At 39.1% G+C, this 23,074-nt stretch overlaps 1 protein-coding gene across 2 annotated transcripts; it reads right to left on the bottom strand.

Moving 5' to 3' along the window:
- Window positions 1–1,417: 1,417 nt before the first annotated feature.
- On the bottom strand, window positions 1,418–21,734 carry ZNF507 (zinc finger protein 507). 2 transcript variants are annotated; one of them, XM_027893550.1, is made up of 7 exons: window positions 21,651–21,734; window positions 16,882–19,010; window positions 15,642–15,747; window positions 11,150–11,264; window positions 8,705–8,809; window positions 5,419–5,553; window positions 1,418–5,284 (listed from the first exon to the last, which is right to left on the bottom strand). In XM_027893550.1, exons 2-7 carry the CDS (start codon window positions 19,003–19,005, stop codon window positions 4,921–4,923), a joined length of 2,949 nt encoding a protein of 982 aa, XP_027749351.1. In that variant the 5' UTR covers window positions 19,006–19,010; window positions 21,651–21,734; the 3' UTR covers window positions 1,418–4,920. The 2 variants fall into 2 exon arrangements, with proteins under 2 accessions (XP_027749351.1, XP_027749352.1); XM_027893551.1 differs by lacking the exon at window positions 8,705–8,809.
- Between the last annotated feature and the right edge of the window lie 1,340 nt (window positions 21,735–23,074).

The following is a 23,074-nucleotide window of genomic DNA, read 5'->3' as shown; positions in this document are numbered from 1 at the left end:
ATGTTCAATACTGTAGAAAGAGCTACTGTGAAACGCAAGACTCAGATTCTGCTCAAAGTAAATTTTGAGTCTAAACCTGCAATGTTTTTAGTTGCTGTTCAGCAGTCATGTGGTGTGTGGCAAACACACCAAATTTCTAGGTTTTCTCTCTTTTTTTTTTCAACTTTTACAGTTTGTCAGCGTTCTGAAGTTTTGCTTTTGGGTAAAAGAATCTTAGTTTTACCAATTCTGGATTTTGTTAGTGAGCTACTCTTAGGTCAGGTCAGTTCTCATGGTGTTTCACTTCCTGAGTGGCTCGGTGTGATGGCTCTTTTCCAATTATGCCTAGAAGGGGCTGCAAAAAACCCCTCAGTAGTAAGGTGCATTAACTTTTCTACAGCAGTTCCAACCATAAATAGCTACCAAAGACACAGGACAGAGTCATTCAAATCCCACTGATGTGGGCTATTGCCCATTTTCTCCAAGTTCCCAGGAGTGTCACAATCATCAAAGGTTCGGTCAGTGCTGCTCTATCCCAACAACCTGTGTCCAGTCCCATTTGTGATCACACACAACCAAGTTATTTGGGGGGGGGGGGGGGGGGGGAGAAACTTTTGATGGGGCTCTTGTGCTTTATTAAGCTGAAGTGAGGAAGGTATTTTAGCCCAGTCAACAGGATAATCCCTGGATGCCACATCCTACTACAGACACCTTTTTTTTCCCAGGTTTTGCATTAGAGAAAATGTGGCAAAGCTGCCCGACACAGCATCTGTAATATTGCATCCAAACCCATTTGCAGTTTTCCAGCTTTTATTTCAACATATTTGGCCCAGGGCCATAATAATAATAATAACAAGAAAAGCTTGCCTATTAATATAAACCATGCTGATACAGCAATGGTACTCTGGCCATACTCTCTCTTTTCTCTCCAGAAATTGCAACTGAATTAGACTTTTTTTATCCCCCTGAAAAAGATGGGAGGAAAAGCTCCATCAAAGCCAAGAAATATGCTGCATATTTAAAATTAGGTTGCAATATATGTTTTAGCTTATGTGATGGATAAGCAAAGATCAATCACTTACCTGAAAAAAGTTGTGCAAGGTTTTCACTCTACTTCAATTAGGGAAAAAAACTCCCACTAGCTCCATTGTGAATTCTGAAATTCCAGTTCTGTCCTTCAGCACTGTCCCATCCTCACTGCATGCAGACTTACAGGTATTTTGGCTTAACAGTCTCGTATTTCATCACCAGTTACTTTGATAAAGCTTGTATTAACAGTATTAAAACTGCAATAAGTTGACACAAGGGTGAGAAATGGCAGTAAAGTATTTCAAATACTTTTTGATTTAAACAGATTCCACTCTCTCTAAACACTGGCTCAGTGTTTGAATTTTCCATATTCATATTTCATACAGATCAAATAAAAGTGACTAAAGTGTTTAACAAAAAAAAGTTTATTACCAAAATACAATATTAAAGTCAATACGTGACAAACTCCTGTAAAGCAAAATAAATTATTCTAACATTGTACAGTATTCCAGAAGGTAGTTAAAGTAGTACTACAGACTTTGCTTCATAGTTCCAAACAGTTGTCTATCAGGAACACAATCCTAGAGAGAGCTTAAGGCATGCAGCTTAATGTGCTGGATAACTTTATAAAACAAAACTCATCCTATTTAATAAGATACAGTATCAGAATTAACTGCAGTCTTTACATGTCAGTTTTCTAAATTTTTTTATACTTTGGCTATAAAAGCAGTGCCATAGTGTTACAATACCTTTTCTTAAAAAAATACATGTACCCATGTCCATGAATATCAAATGCAAATGTAAATTTCTATTAAATATATTTAACAAATGTTACTTTGAGCACCAACTGTACATTTCTTCAAATGATTAAATAAGTGCTTATGAAAGAGGAAAATACAATAACTCTGACTGAATCCCACTCTTATTTTTCCAAGCATAAATCAGGAAGATGAAATATGCAACCATTTTTCAGTACAGCCCAGTCTGAATGAAGTTTGCTCTTTAGTGGAAGTGCAGGCATTTAAACAAAGCTGCAAGTTACAGTTCGTATCACGGAATAAAATTTAATTTAAACAAACAGCACGTGAGTAGCTGATCACCTGATAGTGCTGTGACAAAAGATCCAAGAATATTTTAAAAGCTTAAAAAAGAAAGGGGAAAACTGCAGTTTTTGTGACTTTGAAATGCGCTTAAACCCCCTTCCCAAACATGCAGCCAAGCCAAGCACGGGCTCAAAAGCAGATAACCTGAGGAACAATTTGCTTTCAGAAAAACTAAGCCTGTGATTACTTTACATGCAGAACTTCTGACAGAGTCCATGGGAACTGAGTGGGTAACTAAAGGCAAGCAGCATGGAGACAGCTAAAAATAATAAACCTCTGTATGTGGGAAAGAGTTCTTTGTTGGCATTTGTTAGGACTGGAAACAGTTTTTAGTGGCAAGTAGCTTTCTACTATTTTATAGGAACATGTGCAAAAAGAAAAAAAGCAACAAGATGGCAAAGAACTGGGGACAGACATGTCCTGCTCAGTAATCCCATGACACTGATTCCTGGTGCACTGTACACAGTGCTGCAAGTGTGGCTTCCCCAGGCACCAAAGCTCTTCATTTTGATTCGAGGTTAATCACTTTTTAAGTCGTGCTTCACTGTCATCTCCTTCTTAGCTTATGAATGCAAGTTTTTCACTTTTATCTTTCACTAGCTGAGCAACTTTAAAATAATCATCCCTTTCCACAAAAATAACAACGTGGTAGGTATTGTTTCTGTGAATACTGACTGGTAGCTTAGCATTACCATGGATCTTGCTGTCCTTTAATTTTTCCAACAAATGGGATCTCTGAATGAGAAAGTTGAGATGTACTCCAGATAATGTAGGACTTTCGCATGAATTCTATAGTGAAGGTAAAATATTGATGTAAGACAGTATGAATATCCCACTAAAAGTTTACTATCTCTGATTGAGTTTGAGAGAGTGTAAATGAATCGTGCTTTTTCAAATGTAAAATCCATCTGCAGGAATATGAAAAATAAATTTAAACTAAAAATACTGTGTACTTCACGTATGTATTAAAATGTCTCAAATATCTGAACACAGAAATGCTTTGACCTTATATCCTGACCAATATTTAAAGTAAAATGTGTACATTCTCCTTTCTAATTTACAAACAAAATAATACCTATTTAACCTTAAGAATAGGTCAAAGGGAGGAAATCTCGTGAAAACAAATATCATTAAATGTACTTGAGGTCTTAGTGCTTTTACCCTGGCCTTTACATCTTGTGCTGCTTCATGAGGCTGTACAAAGACCTTTTGTTTTCTCTTCCTGGTTGCCACTTCAGTCAGTGATAACACAACAGACAGACAGTAGGTGTGCCACCCTCTCAGATTTACAGCTGGAGCCGATTTCTGAGAGCAGAAATGTATAAATAAAGGACCCATAAACCACTGATTTGCTAAGAGAAAGTAACTTTTTGCGTAATGAGCTACTAAAAATCAGGCAAGTGCACCCCCATTTCAGGAACTGGGCATGTTGCTGGGCATCTGCCATTCATTAAAGGCAGCAATACCTGCCTGAATTAGAAAGTTTAGATCTGGCTGCTAAAGGGCTTCTTTGGAAGTGCTACTACTTCACTTGATTGAAGTGTGTATTTCAAACAAGTGAAGTAGCCAACTCTATAAATAACCTCAGCAAAGTTGCCAGGTAACTAACCAGTGTAATAATATCCCAAACTGATACACAGATGAATGCCTTGGACTGCAAACTGCTGTAACTGTGAAAACAACAACAAACCAAAAAACCCCACACACTGTAATTTTAGAAGCTAAAGGTTTTAAGAGGGAGAGATTTCTATGTGTTTCTTAGAAAACAAAGTAATCTCTAATTCCCTTTATGAATCCATGCTAGATGCACTGGTAAATTTTATTCTGTAAGTGACTGGATACAGTTTTGGCTTAATTGTTTGGTTTTGTGTTTTTTTTTTTTTTTTTTTTAAATACGATTTTCTACAGGAAGGTTATATTTCAGCTCATTATTTCTACATTTACAGACATTTAGCCACCCAGTGGGATTTCAAAGATTGCCAAAGCATGTAGGCATTTCTCAAAATCCCAGTTTGTGCTCACCTACATCTTCTGGAACCTACATCACTTAGTGGCAATTATTATTCATATCTTGTTCTCATTAAAAACATTGCTCATACATACTGCAAAGTAATCACCACAAATGGAAAGTGACATTATAAGGTTGTTTTTTTTAAACAGTTCTGCTGCATGTGTCAAGAAAACCATGATGAAACAACAGGTCATTATTATAAAGGATCTTTTACACACTATGAATTGGAAAGATACCAGTTTTTTTAGTGAGGATCCAATCAAATTATTAGCAAAATGCTTCTAGGCCCTTCAAATCCTGCTACTCTACCTTCCGGAATCCAGTGGGGTTTGTGAGATCATATTGAAAAATATTTATCTGGTCTGTTGCCAGTTTCAAAAAAGGGTAAGAAAGTCCTTTGCTGAATTACTTGGAAAAACAACAAAGAGGGAGGAAGAGAAAAGCTTTTCAATTGATACAAAGCTTTCACATCTTTGGGTTTTAATGTACTGTACTAATGCGTTATTACTGATGAGTAACTGACAAGAAAAGAAGAAAAACCAACAATCCTACAATCTTGGCACCATATAAAGAAATAACAGGTTCAAATGGATCATTCTATTCACCACTCATTATATTTATCTCTTAAATGATTCATCAGTCCCTGGTTAAAATATTGTACTCCTACTGAAGCAAGGACTCAGGATGGGAAATCAAGTTTTGCTAGCAATTCTTCTCTTTAGCAAGTTTCTCAGGCAAAAAGTAGCAAAGCAAGAAAATATTCACTCTAGGAAATCCTCTCTTAACTTACTGCTTCACCTAGTTTGTATTTTGAGTCGTGGTATGGTCCTTATTTAGGATGATGTTTATGATTTCACCCTCATGTTCTTTCATGTGATCCAGCAGGTTTTCTTTGTTGGTAGACTCAAAACCACAAATGCAGCAGCAGAAGAGAAGAACACAGTATTCTGTGCCAAGATGGGGTAGAGTGGAGTTCTTTTCTAAACTGCATGAGGTATTCATCAAGTTAGGTTTCTCGTTCTCATCAGAACCTGAAATTTCATTTGTAGTCTGGTTGATAGACTCCGTAAAAGACACCAAGTTGTCTGAACTTCCTAGAACAGGTACTGTGCTTTCTTCTGTGCCTTCTAATAAGGTTTTGTCAGTGAGTTGTCCTTGAAACCTGGAATAATAGTAAAAAATGAAACAGATATCAAAAGGTACAGTTGTTGCTTTTTGATAAGAACTTTATTTTGGATGAAGGTTGGGTCTTATGAAAATTTTAGATGATAGGGCTTGACAGTAAATCAAACATACCTACTGCTTTGTGAAATTGCATCATTAATGGCCTTGTTCACTTGTTCATAGTTATAATTTTGGTCACTTGCGTGTTTCCACATGTGGGACTTCAGGGATGGAGGATGGCTACACACATATCCACAGAGAGAACACCTAGGGAAAAAATGCAGAAGGAAAAAGAAAAACATTTAAAAGTTAACTTTTATTAGTTTAGTAATGGATTAGTTCTTTCAAAAGGATGAGTAGAGAGAGATCCATGTGAATCTTCTTCCTGCTGGCCCTTTTCAGTTTTATAACTAGGCCACATTAGTTTGCAAAGTTTCATCCTGAAATATAAGACTGTTTTTAGGGTCTGAGAATTTTTAAGTCTGATTCTTCTGATTTCTTAAACAGCTGAATTAAAATCTTATCTCCTTGGCCTGGTAAAACTGTTTAAGCACTGCAAAAATGCAGTATTTGTGATGACTGCAGACACTGGGCATGCGTTGGTGTGTGGGATCTGGCAGGCAGGTAGTGAGCTCTCTTTGCCACTGCTCTGAACCAAGCAGGAGCTGTGTAATTAGCACTGATAATGTCAACTGAAGTAATAAAGTCTTTGTTGCTATAGCATGCTTTAGTTTATTTAAGGATCATAGAAGTGTTGCAGTTGGAAGGGACCTCTTGAGATCAATGTCTAGTCAGATTCTGAACATCTGCACAGATCAAGAGTCAGACAGGTGACCATTTTCTCTGTAGAGTTTTCCATCAGCTTGGGTACCACCAGACTAAATTATCTATTTCCCTGCAAAACACTGTCTCATACAGTAAAGAACAAAACCTTGAAGAGTAAGTCCTATTTACAGGGAGATGTAGTGTATATTTATGGCCACAAATAACTCAAGACCGATCAAATCCCACATGAATTTTTTCATATATGAACATAGAGGAGTTTTTTTACACATTTCCTAAGATGATAAATAAGTCACCTCAGCAAAAAGGAGATGAATGCATGACAACACTCCACAGCAGAACCTCACACATAGTCAGGATGATGTAGCTCCTTGTCTTTTGGACAGAGAAGCTGCTTTGCTCAGCTCCCTGCTACCTTTGAAGTTTTTAGTTTCCCAAATCACATGGAAAAGGCCAGAAGGAATCAAAGGTGACCTTGTGCTAATAAATTATAGCTAGGAAAGGATTTAATTCCTCAATGAGAGTAAGATGTCTTCTGCTCAACCAATGATATCTCAGTAGGTATATTATGAGTGTGTTAAAATCACTATCGTACTAGTCAGATTTTCTAAACTTTTAAGACCTTTGCAGAAATATAACCTGGAAACACAAGAGGGCTTACACAAAAACACGTTATACACTACAGTTCAATAAGGTTTTATGACTTCTCTTAATGACGGTAGGATATACTCCTAAAATGCCCTGCAAATAATCATATATATTGGAAACTATTTCTGCTCAGCAGAAGATTGCAGAGAACTGCAAAAATCTCCCAAGTTGGGTGAAGGCACGGTACATTACCTTGCTTATGTAGCAAGATAATTCTGTCCTGCTGGGGAACAGCAGGCATGACCTTTTAGCTCACTTTTTTCTATGACTTGGTTTGGAATGTCATAGAAAATATCCTATTTTTCTCTTTTCCTTCTAATTTGAAGCCTTACAAAGAAAATGGATGCTTTCAAAGATAGGCCAGTTCATTCTCGGATTGAGAATCTTAGTGTCCCTAATGAGGCTGCTACAAAAATAAATCATTAAAAATTAGACAGAAGGCAGATCTTATAGTTAATTTACAGATAAAATTAGGCCAAAATAATTTTTTTTTTGCAAAACACAAAATTCAACAAATAATCTCAATTCCATTCTACGTGCATATGTATCCACTAGTCTTATCATACATATGATTTTTCAGTGCTACTAACATAGCTTGGTCAGTGGGTTGGTAACACAGTGAATGAAGCTGCAGTCCAGTGTTTGTTTTTATCTCCTTTTAATTACTCTCTCATTTTTTGAAGTATGTTAATTTACTCAATTAATTTACTCATTAATTTACACTTATTAATTTACTAATAAGATTTACTTTGCTGAGAATACTGTGAGAATATTGCCAAATACTGTTGACTACTTTAGTGTACAGTTCAAATGAGACATGGAAACTCCAACAATTTTAGCATGATGCACTGCAGTTAATGATCATGTACTTAAAATATATAGTTACAGTATATGCAACGCATTCTCAGAGAGACAAAATTATTTACCTCTGAGTTTAGTAGTTGAAGCCTTTCAGTTCCACAGCGTGATCTACCCTACAGGTTGACTTATGCTGAATTATTAGACTTTACTATTCAAGTGTATCCTAAATTGATCTACCAAGGAAACAATTATCTCGCAGCTTTTGATAGACTAATTCCTTGGGGATTCACGGACCAAAGTGTGGAGGTTTTCAGTGATCTCTGGTAACAGTAAGAGCACTCAGCAATATGTGCATAGTATGACAGCAGAACAAACAGGATTTAATGCTTCTTGGACCATTTTAGGGGAATAGGCAGTGGAAGGACTTTTAAGTTGTAGAAGCAGCTTTTCTTGAGAAGAAACCTTGATGTGAATGTGCTTTATTTGCATTCTCCCTACTGCCTTTAAAATCTTTCACTAAGAAGTGTTCAGAATATTCCCGATTTGCTTTCCTTTCCCAGCTTTTTTGTTGCAAATTAGTAGTAGACAATTACACATATTAATGCCAACTTTCTCATATATATACAAACCACACATAGCTATGGACAAACTATAATCACTTAAACATAATGACTATTCATACTAATTCTTAACTAGGTAATGCCAACCTGGATTCTAACTCACATGTATATGCAAAGGCTGTGCTTAGACTAGGGTATTAAACAAAGCCAGAGAACATTCCTGGATACTGGAATTTACCCATCTATAATGTTAATATATTAGAAGTGCCACGACATGGTTTTGGCACATGCATCCTCCCAAACAATTCCAGGCATGCTTTGGTAATTAACATGGTCCAGAAACTATTTGCAATAGGCAGTTTATATGCAACCACCACATTCTGGGGAGAAAAAGCTGAATACTGTAGCAGAGGGAAGTCGTGGACATGTTTAATCAACCAGCATAAACACTGCCTGGGAATGCCACGGCAAATCTCTCCCTCAAAAAAAAGCCAACCCCAAACAACTTTCTGGAACAAAGAATGAGCCTAGAAGGGAGGATAACAAAATCTAAACACTGCTTTGTTTCTTAACATAACAAAATGAGTACTATGACAGCTTTTTGCCAAATGAGAGCCGTTACATACTTGTACTGTTCCATTAGCTGCACTGCCTGATGCTCCTGGGGGTGCCGCCTCATATGGCATTTCAAGCTATTCATATTTGTGGTGGCGAAGTCACAGACTCGACACCTGAAGAGACAACAAGAAGTGAACTAATCTGACAATTAACTGCTAACACTGTTCTGAAAACACGAGAAAGCAAAGGTACCTGGAAAGATTACAGTTTAAGACTGACAATGTTTACAGAAATCCAAGTGATGATGCTGACCTGTAATTGTGGGGCAGTGAGAATCTTTTGCAGCCCAAAAAAGCCTCCACCTTTCAGTAGGAATCCCTGGGCATGTGGACTATGTTCCTTCCTGACATCTATCTTGTGCACCCCTCCTGATGTGGGCAAGCACCACTGAGTGTGAGGGGGATGAGGATGCAGTGGCTGGATGCAGCCCTGGTCCAGGTTACCTGGCTGTGTTGAGCAAAGGCACAATGTGACTGTAAGAGCTACAGGGGACACTGTATTTAGACATGAGCCTTGTTCCTCCTGAGTATGTGTTCTACTTAATGCAATGTTTCTCATGCCATTTTAAAAGTCAAACTATATAATTAGCAATGAAATGTCTAAGTTTCAGGGCATTATAGCTGAAACAGAAATCAGGGACAAGATCAACACATTTAGGTTCAAGTGCCCTCAGACACGTCTGTCTCATCACACTGTTCAAATTATGTTGCTTTTTTTTCTTACTTCTGATGCAATATCTTTGTATAAAAACAATACATAAACCAGTCTGAATTTAGATTTAGATCCACGGATTTGGATCTCAAAGTACTGCACAAATTCTATGCTATTCATGAATATCAATACAGTACCACACAACCTTCCTGTATAAAACATATTTAAGTGGAAACCATCAAGCTCAGCTAAAACTCTTATGTATTTGTTAGGACTATAGTTGGTGGGTTTTTTTGAAATGGTAAAATGTCTAACGTTTATAAAGTCTGGTCTATAGTGTGGAACAGTTTGAGACTGCAGGATACTTAGCCTGAGAATATGCAATTTATTTTTGAAAGGATTTAATTGTGCAGTATTACGACCCAGAAGGTATCACATCTACAGAGCACATCATTTGAGGCTATGCAGCTTAATTTCCAGCAATTTTTTTTTAAACAAATTATAAAATATGTTTACAGCTCTAAAAATGGCATCAATACAGTAGGGTGCTATTTGATACTATGGAGGGCTTGAGGAATGCATGTTTCAGAAGGAGAAATACCATAAATACTTGATCATTATAGATTTTAGGCTGTTGCTTGAATACTCTGCCAGTTTTTCAGATTTGTCTTAAGGGGTTTATGAAAAAATAGGAAGAAAAGCAAGCCACATCAGTAGTTCATATTTAGTATGCAGCAGTCTGTATCACCAATGGAAAATTTCCAAGGGTTCCTAAATCAAAACAGCCCAACTAACACCAACTCAAAAACTACCACGTACAAGATACTCTACAGTCTTTGCTGTTCCAACCTCACCAAGTCATAAATAATGGCAATAGGGAAGATTCTGAGGAGAAAAACAATCTGTTTGTATTCCACGTTTGCTCTCTGAGCAAACATCTTGCAAATTTTTGCTGGTGTTCTGGGATATCATTGTAATGCACAAATCAAAATACAACATGTCTTCTGGGTTTGTTTATCCAAAAGAGAAAGTCCCTGGCTGAGCTCAGCATTTCAAGGTTTTGAGCTTCCAGAACTTGTATTGAAAAGATAGAAGTATATCAGCTCAAAAGGTCTATTAAGTCTGATCTATTTTCTAGCCACTAGAGAGGGACAGAGATCCACACTGAATGAGCACAGATTGAATTTGCAGGAATTTATGCAGCAACCAACAGAAAACTGCAAGATTTAGTTTTTTTGCTGGGGACCTGAGCTATAGTGTTACACATGGCTTTAGATACCCAAGTTTCTATGCAAATCCATATGATACCCTTGTGGAAAATTCATAAAATCTCATCCTAAGTGAGTGTGTTAATATTGCTTGAAACCTGTGAAAAAGATGAGGGGTCTGGCGACAAGATAAAGGGCAAAATTTTGCCACACTCTGTAGTAGCCAGTGTGTAAAGCAGCAGTGTGACAAAGAAGAACATTTTGCAACAAAGCAAATCCAAAACGAACTTAAGCATGCAAGGATTTTGAGAAATGTCTTATTACTGTTGGCCAAAGTCCAATACTACAATGTAATTATTTCCCTTTCCACATGTGAATGCTTCAAACTGAAAACAAGCCATAGACTGCTACAGCAAAAGGTACAGCCTGGAAAAAATTAGCAAATCTTAATTACATGGTTTGAGTCAACCAGCAAGTGTGGCTCCTTCGAATTTGCAGTAAAATTATGTAATTGCACTTCTTTAGCAACGTCTTCAGAATTGCATGAGCAATTCAGTAACCTTGTCAGAGGTTGGCAGTAATTGAGACACTCACCTGTATGGCTTATCAGAGTTATGAATTCGTCTGTGATTTCGTACACCAACGTAGGTTGTGCTTGTGTAGTCACACACATCACACCTGTACAGTTTCTGAACTGAAGACTTATTTCCTGTATGAAACAAAATCCATCATTTTAGAGAGCTGCGTTGTAAGGAGTTCTCAGATGAGAGTTTCATCACAATTGAATGATGAAACATGAATTAACGTTTTAGAGTAATAGTTTTGAATATCTATGAATATTTAATGCTTTTAAAGTATTAAACAGGCAACAGACATAGAGATATAAAGGTATGGTTTATTTTACCATGCTGTTCTGCATTAGCCCTGCCATTTACTGGAATTATTAAAATTTTAGGAAAACACATTCTTTATGTGGACACTTCCCTTCTTCCTGCAGTTGGGTGAAATTCTGTCTTACAGCAAAAGGTGATGAAATGTGGGAACTGCTGAACCCAGCAGTTTCACTGCTTTGCAGAATGCATCCAATCAAAGGAAAAGATGGGGATGGAGAAAGGAAGAGTTTCAAACTGGCAAACACAGAAAACCAAAGCAAAAGGCCTCCCAAAACCTCTAAATTCTGTTTATCATCCACATACACTTACACTTTCCAAGGGATATGAGATGATTAAAAAATAGATACTGACCAGATGTCTTAATAAATAATTTGGAACTTCTCCAAATTACTAAAAAGCAATTGTAACAAAAATCCTTTTTTCTTTCTAGAATGAAAAAGACTCTTGAAAAATTAATGGTTGCAGAGACAAAGGCTAATGACTCCTTTAACACAGGAAAATGTGTGCCCACAAGTGCACAGTTGGAATATTTTTGAGATGTAAGTGTGTAGACTTAAAGAGCCCTGTTCCTGCTCCCTCACTGAATAATGGAACTGGTTTGGGTTAAGGTATTAACATTTGGGAAGAGGGATGGTATTTTTTATGCAGGTAATTTTCCCATTCCAGCCCATCATGCAGCACTTTTTTATTTTTTTAACTGAATCTTTTCATTATCAAAACAACAATTGAGAATCTTTACAGTAAAACTCTTTTAAGGAGACATTTCTTTTTTCTCCCCAGGTAGGCACTGAATTAACTCAAGAAATATTGTTCTGAGGGATACAGTCACACAGCTAACTGAAGCAGAAAGGAAAAATGACCACTAATTAAACTTGCCCTCCAAAATTCAGTACTTTTGGTTCAAGATGCCGAGTAATTAGGTAGGGCTGATAACCCCAGAGGGTTATTATGAAGAATATTTAGTATACCATATAAAATAAAATAGCAATCTGAATACAAAGACAGTCTGAAATAAAATTTGAATAATTCTGTGTGTATCACAATAACAGAAAATATATTTCCTATTTTTACTTTAAAGCATGACACAGTGCTCACTCTTCTGGCATTCTTATACAAAATAATATGGAAAGAATATATAACAGGCACTCTTTGCAAGTCAAGCTCAGGGCAAAATATATTGGATTTTTTTTCCTAGAATATGCTCATCTAGTAAAATTTATTAGTTTTGGTTTTCCTTTAATGTAAATTACGAAAACAATCTTAATTATATGCTTGGAACTTAAATTTCTACAATTAATTTTTTATGAAAGCACATTTATGTAGAAGACCTCAAATGAATCGAGGTCACTCACTGGGCTGCAGATCCATGGGAGAGCAGGGGCTGTGTGAAGCTATTCCATGCTCCACTTGAATGGGTTTTCCATCTTAAATTCTGCAGTTTTAGAATAAACTGCTTCCAAATCCATTTTCTGTTATGAATTTGGTATTTTATTGGGCAGGCAGCTTTAGCAGTGTCTAATGAGATTTTTAAAGCATTATGCAAACAAATTAGCTATGGCACAGTTCTGTGTGGCTCACACCCAGTAGCACACACTTAGGAGCAATTATTTATACCAATCACTACTTTGTATTTATTTCTTCAACAAGATGCACATAAATTATAATACATCAAATAATCCCTTGCTGTTACAAAATAGCAGTCATGTCCCTCATCCCCTTCCTGGGCTTATTTCTTGTGGGTTTGGGGTCTCTTTTGCTTTCTGGATAGAGAATATCAGGTCTCTTAAAATGAACGTGGAAATGACAGATCTTTGTTGTAGCAGCAGTAACAGGTGCTCCTGTAATGCTGCTTATTACACTATTCCTTCATTATTAGACATTTACAATCTGATCATATCCAGTGTCATAATGCTCCCCTTTAATTTATTGTACAACCATGATGAATAAAGAGACTTTTAGGACTAACTATTTCATAAACAAGAAATGAAACTGTTCCAGCTCAGGCATCTTTCACATAAACAGATGCTATGCCATAAACTTCTTTGTTTTGTGTCGCTTTATAGGGATGACATCTGTTTGACAAGAGATTGCTGTACTGCAGTGGTGTTGCAATTTGATTATAAATTGGTTCTGAAATAATTTAGGCGTTCCACAGTATGAGTTAATAAAAGTTTAAAAGGAGAACTGTTTTCATTCAAGCCACGTTACTAAATTTCATGTAGGGTAAACAATCAATTTAAAGTGCTTGGTTGTAACACTTGGATAAGATAATAATGAGTAAAAAATATTTTTTAAAAATCTCTGAAGTAATTACATTAAAAGCAGGCAGATTTCTTGAACAGGAGCTCCTCTTTCATGGAAGTTTATTTACAAGATCAGGATGTAAACTGTAAAACAACCTCATTAAAACATACTAATTTCAAAAGCAGATAATCCTTTTGATTTTCAGTCACATTAACAGGACTTTAGCTACAAAGGTATAGTATTTCCCAAAATCTGACATGTTTCAAGCATTGCAAGATAGTTATATTCCTTTATCATGACATCTTCAAGAACACTGGTTTATAGCAAAAAAAAAAAATTGTCAGAAGTAACAGTCCAAGCTGTAACCAGCTACACTAACAATGTTTTATTTCTTATCACTTCCATTAAAATATTTATACTATTGCTTCTAAAGAAAAAAACCCAGTACTTAATGGGAAATGTTCTCACTACCAGCAGACCCTCCCAGTCATTTTCCTGTCTTCTCTTGACTTCAGATGGCTCTCTCAGGCTCAGGTATATGAAGCACTACAGATCAACTTCCTGAATTTAAATGCCTTCTGCATTGATGAGAGCAGAAAGGAGCTGGGATGGGTCATTCTACCTGAGGCTGATAAGGTAATTAGCTTTTAAATTTCTAATTTGTATCCTGAAAGCCAGAAAAAGAGTGAGAGCTAAGAGAACAGAAGGCAAAAGTTGTGGATCTCATTCTATTCTGACACGGACCATGTTGCTTTGGGAAAGCACTGCTGGTTCATGCTGGTTAGTCCCTTTTCTCACAAGGAGTTGCATCAATTTCAATAACTTTTGCACTCACTGACCAGCTGTAGGGGAGAGAGTGTGACCCAGAAATTTCTACTGCAACCTAAGTACTATTACAGTGCACATTTTGCTGTCTAAACAAACCAGAGAGCACAGTTAGGACAGAAAAGAGCTATGTGCACAAAATGGAAACACTTCAGCTCACAGTTGTTCAGAGGCTATATAATTACCAGTATTTTTCCACAGTGCTCTAAAATTTCAAAGTGTTAATAATTACAGTGTTGTCTTCAAAATAAAAATGCTGTAAATATTTTCAGTAAGGGTAACTCACTAGAGAATGCATTTACATTGCAGTGATAAATATTGGGTCTTCAGGATACTCACAGGATTTTTAGGACACATTTTCTCCTACAGAATTTGGTTATTTTTTCCCCTGATTACCTTAACACATCAAGGGTTTGGGTTTTTTTTATTGCTGTTGTTTTTAAAACAAACACTACTGAATTATAAGCAGATACACAGTTAAACATCTGAGCAACCTGGTCTAGTGAAGGTGTCCCTGCCCATGGCAGTGTTAAATAAGATGAGCTTTAAAGTCCCTTCCAACCCTTAATATTCTGTGATTCTATGAAAATCCGTACCTACTGTTACCCTGGCAACTATTACAGATACAGGTTGCACGTTTAGGATGCCTTACATTTCCCTCTCTAGGGCTAAAAATATTACTCATTTTGGACATTACCATAATTAAACAGAAATTTCTAAACACAGAAGGGATGGAATTGTATGTATATGCTGACAGCAACTACATTGCCATGGTGAATTTAAAAAAAAAGGCTTTCTTTTGTTTACTGTAGGTGATTTGGAAAATACTGTAGCTGCTGAAGGATGGAGAAAATTTAGAGTAATGCTCTGCATCAGTTGTATTTCACAAGAAATAAAAGGGTCAATTACAGGGGCTAAAAGCATCTTACCTGACAATAAATGCCACCCCAAATCTGACTATAGTAAATTTTTTTACACTGAAATGAACACACATTGAAGGTTATGATCAGGAATGAAAACATTTTGGCATGAAGGAGACCTTGAAACCAGTTATACAAATACAGCAAACAGAAGTAATGTTATAAGTGACCTTTTGCAATTTCAGGAGTAAATATACACAGTACCTTCTCTGTCATCTACTTCATTGGAAACTATGAGCTTGTTAGATGTAGCTGTTGAGAAGATTTCTGGAAGACTGTGTTGTTCTCTTTCATGATTTCGCAGTTGGCTCTGAAAAAAAAAGAGTTTCCCATGTTTAAATCTACACTACAAACATACAGTGATCAGTTGAAATGCTGCAATCACCTGTGACATTGTTACTCAAGTTTTAATGAGGACTGTTACAAAATATACGTTAACATATATACAGATTATCCCTTAGGTAATTTTACCAGAAAAATAAAACAAGTATCATGGATTAGGAACATAAAGGATTGATGACAATGACCAAGAGCATTCTATGATTTGTGTTTGTTTAGAAAACAGATTTCCTTCTTCCCTCATTCCCCCAGACAACTGGCCACTGTTCTTCCTCCAAAATTATTATACTCCCAAAGCAGTATTAGATTAGAGGTTGGAACTTAGGTGAAAATTAACTCAATTTTTGTATTGCCTTGTGACTTAATACGTTGGTCCTGTTTCTACGTTGGTCCTGTTTCTACTGCCTAGGGAAGGGAGGGAAGAGAGAGCCTTTTGCTACCCTACCTGTATATTTTTTTAGACTAACAGTAAATATGGGATAGGATTGCCTACAGGAGTTTCAGCTGTAGAGCTCTATACTGATGCAATCTATTCCATATTCCTGAGTACTGAGCTGAGTACACACGGACACACTCCCCAGCACTAATGCTTAAAATAGCAATTAGGAAAATGGCAGAAGTATATTATTCTGCTCTGGTATGTAATCCTTCAAACCTAAGTTCTACAGAACATCCAGACCAACACAACAACAGAGGAGAAAAGAAAATGGTTTCTGCTTCAGTGTGTCTCATGGTACTCCCAAATGCCATGATTACATTTGCACACGACTGGCAGGCATGTTTGAGCATTCTTTTAAACTATAAAGTTCTTTGATAGTTTCATTTCCTCCTGTAGTTGTTACATGTGGGCAGAGAAACAACATGATGTTATTATGTCCATAAGATGATTCTCAGGAAAATAAGTGAGGAAGCAAGTTTATTTCAGTGGGTAATCCAGAATAATTATAGCTGAATTGTATATTGCTGGCAGTAATCCCTAACTGTAATTACAACAAAGCCAGGATGTCAGACTGAATTAAGTTAGAGAGAGGGATCACCAGTTATTAAAAAAAGTAGCAAATTAGGTTATTTAGCTATTTCAGGCAGGCACAGGAAAGAACTTTACCTTGTAATGGAAGGATTCCTCACACTGCTTGCACTGGTACATCCTGGTTTTGCAGTGGTTGATCATGTGGCTCTCCAGGTCCTTGCTGTTGTCCGCGATGTGCTCGCAGATGGGGCACTGGTAGGGCTGGCGCTGGCGGTGCACCCGCAGGTGCTGTTTGATGTAGCCCTTGTTGCCGCTGCTGTAGTGGCACAGGCGGCAGCGGTAGGGCCGCTCCACGTTGGGGATGTATTCCACCAGGTTACTGCCAGGGATATTTGCATCGCTGGCGTTTTGGCATTGTGCATTGTCTTGTAGTTCTTTCAGAATGTCGTCATCAGAAGCGTTCTGGTCTGTCCTCTCCTTCAGCTTTTCAATGACGGTGAGCAGTGACATACTGATGCCCATTTTAATTGGGGCTTCTGATAACTCTGGCCTCTCTTTCTTTATCTCCACTATTGCACATTCGCTTTGGTTTAAGCCACTATACTCCTCTGAAGAATCCTTAAGCGAGGATACCACTTTAGAATGAGCCACGCATGGGCCATCAGCTCCTCCCTGTCCTGCACCTGCATCCACAGCATCTTCCCCAGTCAGAGCCCTGAAGCTGGACCGTGTCAGTTCTGCAGCTCTGATGGGCATTGTAACAAGAGCTTCTGCTGCTAAGGAGTGCAGTCGTAAAGACTCTGAGTTTGTCCTCCTTCGTGCGGGAGGCACATTTTCATCAGTTGTTACATTTTTATTAGGGCTTAATTCATTATCTTTCTTGTCAGTATTATTCCATCCTATTACTACTTCTTGAATTTCATCTGTACGATAAACTTCAGGTTCTTCACAGGTAACGTGGGTCTCCTCAGAGATTAATTTTTTTTCTGTGTCAATGTCAGTGTTCATCAAGAATGGCTTTTGCAAGACACTTTCTTCAGCACCTGGCAAACGCTCTACTATTACATTAACGTGACCCTTTTTGTTCGGACTACAATTGATGATTTTCTGTGCTGATGACAGCAGGCTGTCAGTTATCATATTGTCCGGTTCTGTGTCGGATACAGTCTCCTCTACAACCTCTGTAGTAGGAGAATGCACCACAGACTCAGTTAATATCTCCTCCTCTTTTATATTTGTTCCTATGGGTGACTTGCACGACAGCTGCTCCGAATTGCAAATCTGAAGCTGGAGAGAAGGTTCGCTATGGATATCAAGTTCACTGTTTTCCAAAGAAAGGACAACTGTATCCACGCTGTGAGGTGTGTGAGTTACAACTGTCTCTGACAAGCTGGCAGTTTCATTTTCCTCCTCGAAGATGGGGTAGGAGCAGTCGACCTCCCCGGCGTGTTTCCAGGCGTGCGTTTTGAGCATCCTTTGCTGGCCACACGTGTAGCGGCAGATGAGACACCGGTACATGCCATACTGCTCGTACGTGTACCACTTCCTCCTGCCCACCTGGGGCACGGGAGCAGACTGACTTACATCTTTACATTCCACATTTCCTGTCTGGTCAGTCCCTGATTTGACACTCCCTTCCACTGGCCCTTGCAGGAATGAACTGGCGACATTTACGCACTGCTGCACTTTTGTCTGGGTGCTGTTTTTACCACCATTCTCGTGGTAATTTTTGAAGTGGGATTCAAGCTCTTCTTGGCTTTTGGAAGCAAAATGACATTCTGAGCACATTAATATCACCTCATTTTTCTGCCCATGTTGTTTTATATGTTCTTGTAGTGTTAAGAGCGAAGGTGATAGAAACTTACAGAGACTACACTGGTAGCACGTCACCTTTTTTTTGCTTTGTGGAAGACATTCATTCACAAAATAATCTGTTTGTAACTCTTCAGTCTTTTTAGTAGCAATCACTGACAGCTCAATTGCTTTAGCTGGGATTTCACAAAGATCCTCTGCATCCAAGGACTGCACAGAAGCATCAGGATGGGAACGTTTCTTCCCTATTAAAAGGCATCTTTGTGACTTCTCACTTTCAACTATTTTGCTCAGTTTCTGGATAACATGGATCAGTGGATCAGTTTTACATTTTCTCTGATCTTCGCTGTTCTGAAGCGTTGGGCCAATGACCGTCTCCGAAATCAGCACAGCTTCCTGCTCCCCAATATTTGGCACCAAGACTGCAACACTGCTTCCTTCTTCCATAATACCTGGGAGAAAAGGTTTGTAAAAAATTAAGATTTATACATGCACAGTAATAAAAAGTCAACCTAATACAATGTAGATTTCTCTCTCTTCTAAATATTGAAGCCTAATGCCACCAACTTAAGGAAAACTTTCAGGATGGCTACAGAAATGGCCAAGGATGCTGAGGACATTTCATGGATACTATTCAATACAGCTGGACAGAATAATTCCAAGAGAGCCTCTAACAGCCTGCCTCTAGGTTGTACAAGGGCAAGATAAGTATTTTCAAGTATAAGCTGATGATTAACAGTGTTACAGCTATTCTCTTTTTCTTTACAAGGCCTACACATTTGAATGTTAAACACTTAAATACCAATCAATAGTTGCTGGCATATTTATGTCTAAAAACCATGGTATGATATAAAAATGTATTCCTAACTCTGATACACTGATGTCTCCTAAGTGTAATTCACAAAAATAAGCAATTTTTTTCCCTTCAAATGTTAGGAGAATAAAGCAATTCTGGCATTTACTTGCATTAGTCATTTAACTGTGACTATTTTAAAGACTGTTCAAATGTCAGATCGTACAACTCATTATAAATGTAATTTTCTAGAAAACCTACTAATTGTAGCTTTTTCTACAATTCCTTAATTGTAGGGAAAATAAATTGGTACTGAAGTTGAAAAGAGCAATTCTCTTCTGTTTGGACGGAAAGCTGTAGGCAGTAACTATTTCCACTTACACTTCCTTTAAACATATCAAACCATAAACCACAGGCAATAATGTGGTACTGTTGGAGGTTAAATTAGAAGCCAATATATATAAATTTACATGAAAACATATCTTGTGATGTGGGCAGAGCTGGGGGGGGGTGTGAAGGAGCCGGACAGAAGGTCTTACATTAAAATTTACTCCTGAAAAAATGTCTACAAATAACCTATTCAAGAGCCACTATACACATATATATATATTATACAATTTTTGATATACTATATATAAAACTGAGAACATAGAAATTACAGATATTTGTCAGTCATCCTTGAAAATTCATGCCAAATTCTTTCATGTGATTTTTTTTTTTTCTTTGCAAGAAAGATACAGAGGCCAAGCCAGAACTTCTAGAACTGGTCCTACAGACCCATAAAATCCACTCTTTTCTACTTATGGATTTACTATACAGCAATATAATGCACAGACATGTGAGAGTCGATTCTGTCTTGTATGTTTTCCACTACAGAAGAATTCCAGGGAGAACTACTCAAGTTACCTTTATTTGCCATTCAACCCAGTTATCATCAGAACTATGGATATAACCCATGTTAGTTTTTTAGTGTCATCTGCACCTCATGTTAAGTATTTCAAGTTGAAAACTATCATTTGGAAATCACCCTATTAATTTACACAAAACCACTTTGCTGTTTGTTTCATACTGGCTGTAACATGTTTCGACACCATTATGAAAAGTGAACAAATGTGCTTTGTCCTCTGAAAGCAGATTGAATGAAGTGCTCAAAGGAATAATGTCTACTTGAAATACTTTGACAACAAGTTAAGGAAAATTATAAGGATTTGTACTGCTACTTCAAATTACACTTGGTACTTTTAAAACTTTGCTAAGTGATGTTAAATAGGCAAATATTTCCCCTAGCCTTTTCATCTGAAAACAGCATAAAAACTAAGAGGACAAATGCTAGACAAACCATAAAAGGAATATGCTGCCATACAGTGTTGCTATGTCAAAAATGCAAAGAAAGAGATGCATTGATTTGGGATGCTCTGAGACAATCAAAGGTATCAGATGCATAATTAGGGTATATATGGATGTATAACAATGTTACTATTTGTTTGGACTGAGTTTAATGCTTACTGCTGCAGACTTTTTAGAGGGACGATAAGATCTGTACACAAATTATGTGGATTTTTGTGTTTTCAGTGCAGATGATTCCATCTCCCAGGGCATAAAACTTCAGCCTGGCAGGTGCCTATGCCAGCACGTACCCTTGACACGACCTACACGGGAATTCAACCGAGGGGTCTGGGGCTGACAAAAGGGCCCTGGGGGGTAAGATCCAGACCGGAGGGAACACCCACTCGGGCAGCAGGACCGAGCCAGGGCAAGACGCCTCCGGGGCTGGAAAAGCCAAACCACGCTTTGCACAACCACCTGACCCGGAGTGGCCGCTCCGATCCCATCGCGGCTCCCGAGGGCAGGGAAACCGCCCCGGCCGGGTCACCCTCCCGCGGGCCGGCCCGGCCCGACCCCCGCCCTCCCCTCCGGGAGGATCCGCATAAAGCGCCCCGCGTTACAGCGCGCAGGTGCCGCCGCCGCGGCTCCATCAGCGCAGCAGCGGCCACCGCTGCAGCGGGGAGCTGGCCGCAGGAGAGGCGAGGCGGTGAGGAGGGCAGGGCAGGGAAGGGAGGGGAGGGGAGGGAACGGAGGCAGCCCCGGCCCGGGAGGCTCCGCCGGGAGCCGCTGCCGCCCGCGGCTCCGCACATGGGCAGCGCCGCGTCGCCCCGGGGCCGGCTCGCCCGCCGCCGTGCATCGCGCCCTGCCTGCCGCCCGCTCGCCGCCGCCCGCCCGCCGCCGCCGCCCGCGGGACCGGGCTGGTCCCGCCTGGCTTTGACCGGGAATAATGGGGGAAAATCCCGTTTTTCCTCACCTTCGGCCGCCGCTTCAAGATGGCGACGATGGAGACCGGATCACGTGACCCGCGGGCCCGCGTCAGGTGACCGACGGGTGGGCGCTACTGCCGCGTCAGCGCCGCCTCCCGTTGCCATGGGAACGGGGCTGACACTGCCCCGGCGTGGGGACGGTGACACTGGGGGACACGGTGTGACACTGGCTGATACAGTGCCCGTGTGTGATACCCAGTGCCCGTGTGTGCCACCCAGTGCCCGTGTGTGACACGGTGCCAGTGCGTGCAACAGCCCTAGAGTGTGGGACACTGCCAGAGTGTCACTGCAGCCACCGCAGTGTCACAGCCCTGTCGCGTGTGACAGCGCCCGCGCGGGATACACCATGGCCATATGTGTGGCGGTGTGACACAGTGCCAGTGTGTGATGCACAGAGCCGGTGTGTGACAGGGTGCTGGTGTGTGTGACAGCCCTGGTGTGTGACAGAGCTGGTGTGTGACACAGTGCCGATGGCATTGCCAGCAATGGCAGAGCCACTCAAACTTGAGTCAGTCTCAGGGTGACTCGTGCTCGCCCTGCAGCCCCAGTGCTTCGGTGATCTGGCTTTCCTTGGCCGACAGTCCCATGGTTTTCCCATATCCAGGGCCGAGCTGGGCAGCACGGTGCCACTCAAGAAATGGTACAGTCTTTCAAAAGGTGTTTTCTTTCAGCACAGCTTTGGATGGTCAACACCTGTAGTTAAAAAAACAACCACCCCCACATTTTGGGTCTAAAATGGCAAAATCAGTGCAAATGTTTCCAAGCACAAACTGCAGAAAACTATCGAGAAAGTTTAGTACCTTTAAGTGCACAGAAATACAGAGTTCTAAGCATACACTGCTTGTCAGGGGCAACCTCGGAATCTTCATACCAGAAAAGTTACTTGCTGTGGGTTTTCAAGATACTTCATATAAAAAAGTCAGGAGAATAATGAGCTTCAGAAGTGACTCATTGTTGGGTGATGGCCAGTAAAATCAAATGTTTGTTTCCAGAAAGAGGCTCAAAGTGTATTGGTGTGGATGGGTCTACCCTTGGATTTGGAGGGATCTGGTAAAATTGCAGGAACTTATAGAAAGTTCACTTCTTCATATATCTGGAGTCTTGTTAATGGTTTTATATTGTTTCATAAAGATATGATCTTTTTGAAATATTGGCAAATCGGATATTATTCAAGAGATGGATTTGGCCATCCTTTCAATCAGTATCTCTAACTTTACTTTACTTCTTGGATTCCTCGAATTATGAAGCTCCATTTAGTTATGTGAAGTTTTAGAACATTTCAAACATTATCTTACAATCTCTGACTTGGTAAGATAATTTTGGTAAGATTTTGATAAGACTTTTTTAAAAAAAGGAATTGCTGTGAGGAAAATGCAATGATACAACCTATCTTTTTAACATTCTTGCATTT

Source organism: Empidonax traillii, unplaced genomic scaffold (genome assembly GCF_003031625.1).
Source record: "Empidonax traillii isolate 1590-97213 ecotype Southwest subspecies unplaced genomic scaffold, ASM303162v1 scaffold395:size559319, whole genome shotgun sequence".
NCBI classification, from domain to species: domain Eukaryota; kingdom Metazoa; phylum Chordata; class Aves; order Passeriformes; family Tyrannidae; genus Empidonax; species Empidonax traillii.
This window is presented reverse-complemented; position numbering and strand designations above follow the sequence as displayed.

What these genes read in the sequence shown, in the direction of transcription:
- ZNF507 (XM_027893550.1), bottom strand. Translation starts at nt 19,005, where the DNA reads ATGGAAGAAGGAAGCAGTGTTGCAGTCTTGGTGCCAAATATTGGGGAG. An exon ending in TGAAGTAGATGACAGAGAAG is followed by an intron (nt 11,265 to 15,641) that starts GTACTGTGTATA and finishes TGTTTCATACAG; the next exon opens with GAAATAAGTCTTCAGTTCAG. An exon ending in AACTCTGATAAGCCATACAG is followed by an intron (nt 8,810 to 11,149) that starts GTGAGTGTCTCA and finishes TTGTCTCTTCAG; the next exon opens with GTGTCGAGTCTGTGACTTCG.